We start from the raw sequence: 13,219 nt of genomic DNA on the forward strand, positions 1-13,219 counted from the left end.
ATTCCATGTTTTCTTTCCATGGTGAATTAAAAAATACGTTTATATCATACATTGCCAATAGGAATTTAAAATGGTATCAGTACTCTGGGAAACAGTCTTGCAGTTCCTTAACAGGTTAAACACAGAATTACCAAACGATCTGGCAACTCCACTCCAGTTACACACCCACGAGGAAAGGAAACACATATGCACACAAAGATTAATACACGAATGTTCACAGCAACAATCTTTATAACTGCTACAAAGTGGGAACAACTCAAATGTGCATAAACTGATAATTCAAAGGATAAATGATATGAAATACTATTCAGCAACTAAAAACAATGAAGTACTGATATATGCTATAATATGGACGACTCTTTTTTTTGTTGTTGTTGTTGTTATTTTTGGCTGTGGCATGCAGTAGTTGGATTTGGGATCTCAGTTCCCAGACCAGAGATTGAGCCTGAGCCATAACAGTGAAAGCACCAAGTCCTAACCACTAGACCAGCAGGGAATTAACTCTCTTAGACAGACAGTCTTTTTTTTTTTTTTTTTTTTTCTTTTTGGTCTCCCGTAGCATATGGAGCTCCCAGGCCAGGGATCAGATCTGAGGCACAGCTGTGACCTATACCACAGCAGTGGCAAGACCCAATTTTTTTTTTTTTTTTTTTTTTTTTTTTTGTCTTTTTGCTATTTCTTTGGGCGGCTCCCGTGGCATATGAAGGTTCCCAGGCTAGGGGTCGAATCGGAGCTGTAGCCCCTGGCCTACGCCAGAGCCACAGCAACGCAGGATCCAAGCCACATCTGCAACCTACACCACAGCTCACGGCAACACCGGATTGTTAACCCACTGAGCAAGGGCAGGGACCGAACCCGCAACCTCATGGTTCCTAGTCAGATTCCTTAACCACTGCGCCACGACGGGAACTCCTGGACGACTCTTGAAAGCACCAGATTAAGGGAAAGAAGCCAGCCACAAAAGACCATATATTCTATGATTCTATTTACATGAAATATCCAAAATAGACAAAACCATAGAACCAGAAAGTAAGACTCGTGGCTTCCTAGGACTGGGGGAGGGGTGGTAGATGAGGATCAGGATATAGAGTTTCTTTTTTTGGATGATAAAAAAGTTCTAAAATTATGTAGTTATGATTGCACAATTCTCTGACTATACTAAAAACCACTGAATTGTACACTTTATCTGGGTGATTATATGATATATGCATTATATTTCAACCATTATCAATAAAGTTTTTGGAGAAAAATATTTAAGTAGCAAAATATAGAGAATGTCTATGTGCCTTTATCTCAGTTTCATAAAATAAATTTTCCAATTAAGATTCCTTCAAGTCATTTTCTTAAAATCAAAAGTAGGTCTACAAAGAGGGTCCTACCTGCCAAATTCCCTAGTATATCTCCGTTTAGCATCATGGGGCCCTAGACATGATGATTGCAACAGTAGATAGGGTAGGATATTGCCCATTACTGGATATTTTAATCTTGTTCTTCTTTTTCTATTAGTAGTTAGGTATAGATTTAGAGAGTAATTTTAGAAGTATTCTTTTTAATTCTATCTCTGAACTAAAGGAAACATTTTTATCTGTTGCTAATGCTTAAATGAAAAGTTGCCCTAAATGTGAAGAAAAGTCTCAATTTCTGGGCTAGACATCATCATATAAATAACATTCCTTCATCCTATGGGAGTGCGTATGGTCCTGTGAAAGCGCATCCAAATCATCTGAAGGAGTCCCTTGTCAAAACCTACATACCACTTAACAGTGCGCAAAAACACACAATAGCGTTAACATGGGAATAGGAAAAGTACGACCATGAAAACCACCATTGGAGAAAAAAGTGGCCTATCAAAGCAAATGGTCAATTCTCTATCTCCTACCAGATGAAAAGCAAAAATAGTAAATCATCAGATATTACGATGCCATCTATGTCAAAATATGCATGTGTGATAACCCTCTCCAAAGAGAGAGAATGAGAGAGACACACACAAACACACACCCCCAAATAAATAAAGAAACCTTGTTCAAATGGTAAATATTTCATGTGTTGGGTTAGAACACGAAAATAAACACCTCAAAATCACTCCACAAGCATATTTTTGTTTATTCAACAAATATTGGAATCTATTATATGTCATTCTGCAGACACTGGAGGAACACAGGTAAATATGACAGGCAAAGCTAAATCCATGCCCTAGGAGCTCAGTGGAAGAGGCAGCAGCAATAAACATACTAACATGTGCATATAGCAAACAGTCTTCTGAAAAAAAAGGCAGACTCCCTTGAGAACAGAGGGCAGATTTATTTACTGTCTAATACAGTTAAGACAATACTTTCCTCCAGGGCAAAGGTTAGGCAGCTTTCCTTATTGCCCATCACAAAATATTCTGGTTCCCAAGCTTAGTGCTCCTCAGCTATGAGACCAACCCACTGTGTGTGTATCATCTACCTGGGCCTTACTGCATTGCTCCTAACGGTGTTCAGGGAAAAGGTAAACCCACACAAACGTGAAGTCATGCTGTTTGCTGTGGCATGACTAAAGTCCACCATCATTGACCCAGAAGCCCTGTGTTTGCTAGCATTCATGAAGCTGTAGCAGTCTAACTTCTTAGCTTGCAAGTAGGGTAAGATGTCAGTCCCTTCAAGGTTGTTTACACACACACACACACACACACACACACACACACACTTTAAGGATGTGATAAGTGCTGGGGAAAAAATTAAGATAGGCAAAGTGGTCAGACCAAGAGTGTTTTAAAGGAAACAATTTTACATAAGGTGGTCCTTATATGTGAAGAGATGATACTGGATAGAAACTTATTAAAATCAATGGGAAGATCTACCCATGCAAAGATCTGGGTAAGCACATTTCACATGGAAGAAAGAACTAGTGCAAAAGCCCTGAGTCAGGAACAAAGGACCAAAGATAAAGGTCTAAACCTAGGTTCCAGTTGGGAGTGTGAATAGATGAGGTCAAAGAGGCAGCGAGGGGCCTGAATTTGAAGAATCCTATAAACTACTATGAAGACTTCTCAGTGGAAGCTATTAGAAGGTTCCAAGCAAGGAGCTGCTATTATATTATTTACACACTTTGCAAAGGTCCCTGTGGCTGCTGTGTGGAGAACTAACTGGATGGGGGTAAGGTATGGAGAGAAGAACAGGAATGGAAGCAGGTTGACTGTTTTATCAGGCTATTCCACAGTACAGGTTGTTGCCAAGATGGTAGTGGTTAAATTAGTAAGAAACATTCCAAATCTGTTTATTTGAAAATGCATCAAAACAATAAGATGAAATAATGGATGCCTAGAAGAATGGATAAATGTATAGACAGGTGTTAAGTATAATAAAATAATGGTAGTATATAGATGAGACCTATATAGATGTTTGCTGTGCAATTCTTTCAGCTTTGTTATATGTTTGAAAATGCTTCTATTAAAATGTTGGGGAAAATCACAAACACATATAAGATTGTTGGTATCAGGGTATATGTCAAAGATTTACTAACAAGTCAGATATAGGCTGTGATGACAAGTCAAAAATGACTTCTAGTTTGGGGTCATGAAAAGCTCTGTATACAGTGATGTCATTTACTGAGCAGAGATGACTGCAAAGAGGAGCGACTTCTATCCTTGGTTTGAGTTTGTTATACTCATTTGTTATTGTTTACTGAGGTATAATTGACATATATTCTAGTTTCAGGTATATAACACAATGATTCACTACTTGTATATATTGGGAAATGATCACTGCAATAAATCATAGTTACCATCCAAGTTTAATATGTTCTTTCTAGACATTAAGCAAAGGCGTCAGCTGGATACACCAAGTAAGGTTCAGGCACTAAAGATACAATGTTATATAGAAGAATCAAGTTGTAACCTCATGGAATTCACATTCTTCCACAAGTGATTAGGGCAGTTTGAGAAGTATCAGCATAAAGATGGATTTAAAACCTATGTGACCAGGTGGAAGATATCAAGGATTGGAGGAGAAAACACCAAATACTGAGGCCCAGGTTACTCCAATTTTGTTTTGAGACAGATTTTGGGGGTGAATATACTACACTCTAGATTCTATAGTAGCTTTCTATTATGGTGTAACACACTGCTCAGACACTGAAGTTTTATGGGAGTTTCCCCTTAAAAAACTTTATGTAATCATTCATTCATGCTTTACTCAATAATTTAAAAAAAGAAAATCATTATCAATATCCATGTACTGATTCAGGTTGATAGGTCCATACCTAGAAATACTGTAAGAAACATAACAATATTTCTCTTTAAAAAATAAATATATAAAATAGCACTCTATGACTTTCCATTGTCTGCTTGAACTCAGACCTGTAGACTTTTGTCTGCCTAAACTAGAAAAAGAATTAAACAAAATATATTCACATAAAGCTTTATAGGATTTTAAAAGAAAATCATGAGTCAAGACTTCAACTGGGTATACTCAAAATTAAAATATTACTAACATATCTCCTTTAAAAGTAAATTTTCTAAGTTGTTATTCAAGAAACACCCTCACCTATTTTCTTCATTCTTCAAATGTTTCTTTAATTCCTTCCACCAGGCACAAAAAAAAGAAGAAGAAGGAAGAAATGAAGGAAGAGGAGGAAAAGGGGGAACAGGAGGAGAAGGAGAAGAGGTAGACTGGGAGAAAAAAATAAGTAAAAGGAAAATCTTTTTTTTTTTTTTTTTTTTTTCTAACACTCAAAAAACAAACTGGGAGTTCCTATTGTGGCTCAGAGGAAACAAACCTGACTAGTATCAGGTTCAATCCCTGGCCTCACTCAGCGGGTTAAGGGTCTGGCATTGCCACCAGCTGTGGTGTAAGTCACAGATGAGATGCAGATCTGGCATTGCTAAGGCTGTGGTGTAGGACAGCAGCTGCAGCTCTGTTTCAACTCCTAGCCTGGCAACTTCCATATGCCATAGGTACAGCCCTAAAAAAAAACAAAACCAATGAAAACAAACAAACAAACGGCACAAATCTCTTATGGACTGCAGGAATGCCAGAAGCAAATACTACAGGAAACACACATTCTATATACACAAGCTCCTTCATTACTGTATATGTATCCAGATAGAGGCAATGTATGTACATATCCATATTTTTATTATCAAAGTTGCTCTTTTATACAGGCTGCTCAAGCATGTGATGACTAGGATTGTTCCTTTTGTATAATCATGACCTTTTCTTTTTCTTTAAGATACGCTTTTTTCACCTTTTTCTGCTTTAAGACATCCTTTTATTTTATGGTCCACATGTTGCCTAGAATCAAAGGTTATTCAAACAAAGCCAATTCAAACGTGATGTTATTGCATAGTTGCAAGAAGAAATTTCAGGTTACTTATATGCAATTTAAGTTCAGAAATGGACTACACATGGCTACGATAATGAGCCCATTACTGAAAGAAGCACTTTAGCAAAATGTATAAACCTGTATGAGACTGTACATCTGCACTACGCACACACATCATCTTTATCTCCCCCAAATATCATAATGCCATTTTCATTTTAGAACATTTCAGGATTAAAGATAAGAAATGATTTTCATCTTAGAAACATCTTTTCACCAGTACTGTAAAATTATCAAATTGACACAATATATGGGATATAGATGTAATCAATGATGGTTGATATTAGTTCCCTGTAAATGATTATAAAGCCATGTTCTTATTTAAAAATAAAGGAAATCTGGAGAACAAAGGCTAAACTCAATACATAGTCTCATATACGATAGTAAAGAAACATCTGCATTGGGTTAATTAATTTGTATCAAATGAAATACTCTTTATTTACATCCCAAATAGAAAAGTTTGTCTGTAGTTCTCAACTAACTTAATATTTATTCTTTACAGATTCCTACAGACATAAGTTAAGGAAAAATCATAAATAATATTAGTGCATATCTTCCCTGAGAATGCAAAACTCTAACATTTTTCATATACTATAAAAATGCACATATAAATAACCCACCAAGCAAATTTCAATGCAAATCTATGTATCATTTGTCACTGAATAAAATTAATTTCTGTGTCTAGCACAAGGAGAGTCAGTATATCTTTGAAATGGTACAAGCTTTTCTAAATTTGAAATTCATGGGGAGAATAAGCACATACTTCTAAGAAAGATAATAAGTAAACAGAAATCATAGAATCCTGGAAGCACAAGAAAGCTTAGAGATCCTACAAACCAAACCTCTCATTACATATGTGAACACGCAATCCCAGTGTGTTGAAACAGCCTAGAGGGCAGTGTTGTCTACATCCCAAATTTTCAACAATCCCCATGGAGGGGCTGTCATTATAGGGAGTAAAGCAAAGGCAATCCAATGTCAAATGTATGACTTATGTACTAATTCTGTGAGCGTGCACAGCTTTCATTGCTTTTAACACAGTAGATGCTACACGCAAAAACTAGGGTCACACACACAAAAATGTAATATTACCTTTTCAACTCCTCAAACCAGGACATTTTTCACTACTATGGCTTTTGCTATACACAGCTATTGCCTAGACATGATCTACCCCTTTACCTTCTAATGTTAAATCAGAACAAAGGTCCTAGGTGTATCTGTGAAGCAGGAGGGGCAAGGTGGGGAGAGAAGGAAGGACGGGAGAGAGGGAAATAAGGGAGAGAGCCAGGATAGGAGGAGGGAGGGAAGGAAAGGAATGATGTCTTGCTACTGCTGTTCCAGCAAGCTGGTTAATTGCATTTGTTTCATATATCTCCAAACACCCTGGTACATTAATTACATTCTGTAACACCAAGCTCTTCCGATTCCCTCTGTCACTTCCACTGAGCAATTTAATTGTATTCCTCCTAGCTACACAATGACTCAAAAAAAAAAAAAAAACCCTGGTGATAAATCTGTAGTTTAATATATACTTTATACATGCATTTCTGGTATTGAAATATATAAGTTCATGCCTTATGAAGATATATTATCCAAAAAGTTATATCAAAGCCTTCTTATCATGACAGTCAAAACCTTTGGATAAATATTTTGTTATGGTGATATAAATGTATTACAAAGGTAAGGGCATTGAAAAAGAAAATGTCTGCTGAATGATTAGATATGATTATAGATATTATGACAGTGTAATTCGCAGAGATTGATTCCTATACATCTACTACTTAGAAGGGAGGAAAAAAAGCAGTGTGCCCACATGAATGCCTTCCCTACTATCGCTGGGGGGCATAGGTACTCATGTAGTCCAGGATTGAAAACAGCCACTTGACAGTAGGTAAACTCATCTGTATTGCCTCATGTTTATAGAAAGGCTTCCTTTTTGAGTCTGATACACTGGGCTCTGTGCAGGAGCAGCAGCTGCCAGGAACAAAGTTAGCTCCTACAGGCAGGCAAAAATATGCAGTGTCCCAAATAATGACTTCGTCCACAATGCAAATGCTGGAGGAAAGTTTATGTAGCAACAAGCTACTATAATGGCTCAAATATTTGGACCAATACACCTCTGATTCTTTACAAGTTCAGTAGTTAAAAATCTAAAGTACCACAGTCCACACATGCAGGCTAAAATATCATGCTCTAATCTTCTCCTTAGAAAAACAGATGTAAAAAATTTCCATTGATGTAAAAATTAAAGTCACTAAAAGGTTAATACCAAATGTTCTTTTGACTTTCTTCTTTGGAACAAATAAACAATCAAAAAAGCATGTTAATGATTACTTCCACTCATCATTCAAAAGAGCTACCAAAAAAGGGGGGGATTTTGCAATCCTCCCACAGGAAACTGACATCCTGTGAAAATATCCCAGGAAACCAGATCTGAACAAAAGACAGGGAAATCGGAGGCAGAATGCTGTTTGACAGACTGACTCAACCTAGAGGGAGACACCTACAGCACCTGTTTCAGATCCCCATTGTGTTTGCCACTGGGGACTGAGCAGTGCTCCCTGCCCACATCCAGCCCACAGCTTCTGCTTCTCCCTTCCTGGAGCCTCGCCCAGTCTTACTTTTGACAGTTTTCTCCCTACAATCTAAATTCTTCATTCGGATTTCAGGCTAGGAAAGCACTTACCAGCAGGCAGGTGATACACATTGATCCCTGAGGTACCCTGTCTCAAATTCCTAACCCAGGGAACCTTCACTGGGGTGTCTATTACTTCACTTGAATTTCTAAAGCCTAAGTTCAGGTACATGAGCAAACCCCAAATAGAGAGAAGCACAAGAGTATTAGACTCGTTCAAGAGATTTGCTTTCATATTTCTTCTAACAAAATGAGCCCAGCATTTATTATCTAACTCTTCAATTAAATCAGTAAATTACAACAATAGGTGATTCCTAACACGTTCCACTTGCAGCAGTTTAGAAACAAAAGATTTAAAACCTCTGCCCCCCAAAAGCTTCCATGCCCGGCCAAAAGGATCCAAGAGATATAATGTCATTTTCTTTATAGCCCACATCCGACTCAAATGTTTTATGGGGGAAAACAGCATAAAAGCATTTTCACTTACCGTCAACTCGAACATACAAAAATCCACAGAGCAGTAGTTGTGTAAACATCAGCCGACTCATTTTGACATATTAAAAAGGATCCAGATTAAGAAACCAATCCCAGAGAGCAAAAGTACAAAAATAAGTATCAAAAAAAGAGGTAGGTCCAAAGTTTAGTCTTTCCTAGCTGCTAATTAAAGTCAAGAAGAGCAAATGGCAAGATCAGAAGAGGTTAGTGGAGAGGTCTTGAATGGGACACCTTTAGATCCATCCAAATTAACAGAGGGCACTCCAAAGGCTGCTGTATTTCCACTCTCTGGCTCCCTAAATTCCCACGAATTCGGCCCAGCCAGGATTATTCAAGTGTTTCTAACCCTCTCTCCTCAGGCTCCATGGCAATCCAAAGCCAAGTTCATTCTTCACAAGTCAAGAAGATGAAGGGGGAGGAAAAAAGACCTAATTCCTAGAAAGTGTTCCACAAAGTTGCCAGCGCGCTGCCGAAAAAACATTGGTCTGCCTACTGCTTTTCTTTCCCCTGGTCTCCGTCTCGGTAGCAGCTCCACGTCCAGAGTTTTTTCACTTAACTTCCATAATAAGGATGTGTCAAAGCAACACTTTGCTGGCGGGCCGATTTGGCGGGCCTCTCCTTTGCAACCTCGTTGCCTCCCTCCACCTCTCTCGTTTCCAAAAGAGAGGCAAAGAGAAATCGGGACGAGTCGGGTGGAGAATCCGAACTCCTACGTGGTGGGGCAGCAGGGAGGGAAGAAGGGAGGGGCAGGGCTGAGGCTGCGGCCACCCCCCGGTGGTGCCGCCTCGGAGCGGCTGAGAACCCGGGCGGCTGCAGGCGAGAGCAGAACGGGGCGGGTGAGCTCTGGAGCGAGTGAGAAGGGGAGCGCGCGGTCCAGCCGCCCGCCCGGGTCCAGCCGCCGGTCCCCCTGGTCCGGCCACCGCCGCTGCTCCCGCGGCCGCGCAGCAGAGTGTCAGCCTCCTCCTGCAGCTGCCGCGGGTGGAAGGACTTAAAGGAGGGAAGGCGAGGAGGCGGGAGGGGAGGGGAGGAATGAAAGCTGCCTGGAGTCTGCCCCGGGGAGGGGGGCGGGGGGTGATGGGGGGTGAGCGGAGCCTCCACCTCCACACTCCGCCACCCTCCCGCGCAGGGGGCGCCAGCCTGCTGGGCGGTGGGGGGAGGGGGGAGCTGGAGAGCGAAGAGTCCGCGCGGGACGGAAATTAACAAATTCGGAGCCCAAGCCACGGGTCAACTCCTTCCCCTTATCCGCGTCTCCTAGTCTCCCCCTCCTTCCCGCCTCGGGAGGGGATAGGTGGGCTCTAGCCTCCTGCTCCTCGCCACGTCCCCGTTTAATGGGCAGGTAATTTTCTCGGTGAGTGATTTCATGGAAGCCCTTCCTAATTATTCATCCCTCCGTCTGCCGGAGATGCACGCGCTTTCTGGAAAAAGAACATCCTCCAGGACCCAGGGCGCAGCCTCATTACCCGTTAGAATCACACAAACATTCACTCTTCACCTTTTAGCAAAATGAGAACCTGAAGGGGAGGGAGAAGAAGGAAACAATATAACCACCTTTTGGAGCGGAAAGGTTGTGTGGGGGGTGCTTCCTCCGTCGTTAAGGGGGCATAAGAAAAAAGGGTGTGTGTGTACAGAAATCTCTAGCCTCTACTGGCTTGTTTTAACCAAGATCTATGGCCCCCTGAGGAATCTCGCGGGGAGGGGGGAAGGGGTGGCATCCCCTCTTCTGTTACTCAGTTGCCTTATGACCCCTCAAAAATGAGTTTGACGCCGGATGGTGGGATGTTAGGGAGTTTAGCAGGAAGAGCTTTGGATGGAGAGACGGGATCTGGAGCTTCGGGGCAGGGGCGGTACCCGAAGTCCTTACCCTCGTAGACTAGCACTTCTGAAAGGAAATTCGGAAAATACAAGAATAGGGGAAAGCTGAAAACCCAACTGAGCTGAGAGAAGCTCAAAAACGGCCGAATTCCAACCCAAAGATGACAAAACCCTGAAAATTAAGGCAGAACCCACCAAGTGAATGCTATTCAGGACAGGAAATGAATACGGAAGGCCACGTTAGATCATAGGGATGCTGGTGTTTGCGATGCGGCCGGTGAGGCAGAGCCCACGTGTGATCACAGGCTCGCTCGTAGCTGTTTGATGCTCGTTCGGGTGATTACAAGGCGGGTTATGAGAACTCACGCAGGTTTCCGAGCCGGGCTAAAAACTGGATGGTGAGTCTTTAGTTCCCCCTACTGGAAAATACTAGAAAAGATTCTGTTTGTGGCCTCGTAAAGTAGTTTGAAGAGGAGCCTTTGTTTGGTGGTACATTTTGGTGTTGCCATTTAAGGTAGATCTCCCTCGCCTAATGTGGACGTACTACTGTGTTGGCAAGAAATGGTCAGTGACACTCAGATAATTAGGAGAGTTGTTAATGGCACCTCTGCATGCTTGAAAATTATGGTAATGAAATAGTCTTGCAAAGGAATAAAACAAGCCGCTCTGGTGAAGCATTAAGAGTAAGTTCAGCTCACGTTTGATCTACATTATTTAGTTTTTAAAAAGTGCATTAGAGTGCTGAAGTTAAATCACTTGAATTCTCACAGTAATGATTCTAAATGTATTATTCCTTTACCGCCTTATTTAAAAAAAAAAAAAAAAGGCTTAACGAGTTCACATCGGTTTTTTTAAGGGCCAAGTCTAATTTAAATGATATGGTGGTCATGGAAAACCCTAAAAGGTGTTGGATTAACATCGCTATTATTTATCTTTAATATTGCCAAATAATTGATAACTCTTTAAAACTTTTATTTTAAAAATCCTATCTTGATTTAAAGTCAGGAATTACAAAGTCTACTTCATTTCTCTAAATAATGTACCACCACCACCATCATCCCCCAAGTCTCTTATCTCAATCAAATTTCTTCACATGGGTACAATAAAAAGTATTCTGAAAGTTAAAGTCTCCCTAATATTAATGCAGAAATTAACAAATCATACAGACTTAAAGCTCTTTAATTTTAAGATAGATCTCAGAAAGGAAGATATTGCAACATTTCACCTGGAAGAGTTTTTTTCCCGGCCACACATTTACAGGGCAAAAACGAGATTCGACTGACTGTTTGTTAGACTCCATATCTTACAGATGCCTTTCCTTAGGTGATCTATAAAATCACTCAGAGGCAGAAAGGTGTGTGTGGAAAGCAGAGGATTAGGTTGGAGGAGAATGGCCTGGCAATGGCTATTGTCCTCTAGGGCAGAAAAATGTTGTCTAATATCTCACAGAAAGTTGTCCTTGTGCGGAGTGTGACAGATGACCTCATACAGAGAAAAGGTTTATTGAAGAGGCATCTCTTTGGTTATATTTATTTGGCATTTTGGGCCATTTTGCATTCATATTTTACCTTCAAAAAGTAACAAAGCACACCAGTGATTTCAGTCTGGGGCCATTTTTTTGCTCTCCATATCTACATTATGTTATAATGTCTATAACAAAGGGATTTGGAGCGTCTCATGTGTTCTCCTGTTCTTGAAGATAAGTTTATAAATTATGTTTAAAATGAATATTTTGTCATTATGTCATTTGATATGAAATGTGATCAAGGAAAACTAAGGACCTTACATACTAGAATCTCATACTAAGTGATGGTTCAAGAGTATGACTGAAACTCTCACGCTAGCAGCTACTAGAAAAGTCCAAGACAGAAACGTCATTTGAACAACAATAAAGCCAAGGGGAACAAAGACACCACCTTCTAGGAGGTTTGATAAGATCTGTATTAGACAAAGTTTACATTTCAGTTAAATTTAACACACTTTTAGTGAGCATTGTCTATGGAAGAAAAGGATTTTCTCACTCTAAGTTTTTCTAAAAGGAAACTCTTTAAAACCTGAACATTCTAGTAGAAGATGGAAATTCAATTTTAGCAGTGCTTTAGCTAAAAAATACGTTTAGGTTTTCATTAAGACAAAACCAGAAATGGCTTAGAACAGTGAAGCCTCCCGCCGTCAAATTAGAAGGTTTAAGATCCAGAAAATTAAATAGGCTATTGGCTTCAATATCTTTCCAAATATCAATTGTTTTTCTTCTCTAAACAAGCAGCTGAATAGAAATGTACGTGGAAATCTGGGCTTCTTTTATGTAAAACCTGGAATGGCATCATTATGTGCCCAAGATGTGCCTACCAGATAAATATATATTTTAATACATCTAAAGACAACTGTGTGAAGTTCCCGTCATGGCTCAGTGGTTAAAGAACCCTACTAGTATCTATGAGGATGCAGGTTCAGTCCCTGGTCTCACTCAGTAGGTTAAGGATCCGGCACTGCTGTGAGCTATGGAGTAGGTTGAAGACGAAGCTCAGATGCCAAGTTACTGTGGCTGTGGTATAGGCTGGAAGCTACAGCTCCGATTCGACTCCTAGCCTGGGAACCTCCATATGCCTGAAGTGCAGCCCTTAAAAAAAAAAAAAAAAAAAAAAAAAAAAAGATGGAGACAACTGTAAGAAATTATAATTGGAGTTCCCGTTGTGGCTCAGTGGTTAACAAATCTGACTAGGAACCATGAGGTTGTGGGTTCGAGCCCTGGCCTCGCTCAGTGGGTTAAGGATCCCACGTTGCCGTGAGCTGTGGTGTAGGTTGCAGACGAGACTCGGATCCCACATTGCTGTGGCTATGGCATAGGCCAGCGGCTACAGCTCTGATTAGACCCCTAGCCTGGGAACCTCCATATGCCTCCGAATGGCCTTCTTT

At 40.4% G+C, this 13,219-nt stretch overlaps 1 protein-coding gene across 25 annotated transcripts in view; it reads right to left on the reverse strand.

The window, feature by feature from the left end:
- ROBO2 (roundabout guidance receptor 2) overlaps positions 1-13,219 on the reverse strand; it is a 1,674,316-nt gene that overhangs the window by 592,041 nt on the left and 1,069,056 nt on the right. For 2 of the 25 annotated variants that reach the window (XM_021071401.1, XM_021071394.1), the window contains exon 1: positions 8,484-9,522. The exons of 15 other annotated variants lie outside the window; for them this stretch is intronic. In XM_021071401.1, coding sequence (XP_020927060.1) covers positions 8,484-8,544 — 61 coding nt within the window. In that variant the 5' untranslated portion in view covers positions 8,545-9,522. Of the gene's footprint in view, positions 1-8,483; positions 9,528-13,219 lie in introns of those variants that run through there. 8 more of the 25 variants (XM_021071397.1, XM_021071402.1, XM_021071388.1 and 5 more) reach the window with 7 other exon arrangements.

The sequence above is a fragment of the Sus scrofa genome, chromosome 13, assembly GCF_000003025.6.
Source record: "Sus scrofa isolate TJ Tabasco breed Duroc chromosome 13, Sscrofa11.1, whole genome shotgun sequence".
In the NCBI taxonomy this organism is placed as follows: domain Eukaryota; kingdom Metazoa; phylum Chordata; class Mammalia; order Artiodactyla; family Suidae; genus Sus; species Sus scrofa.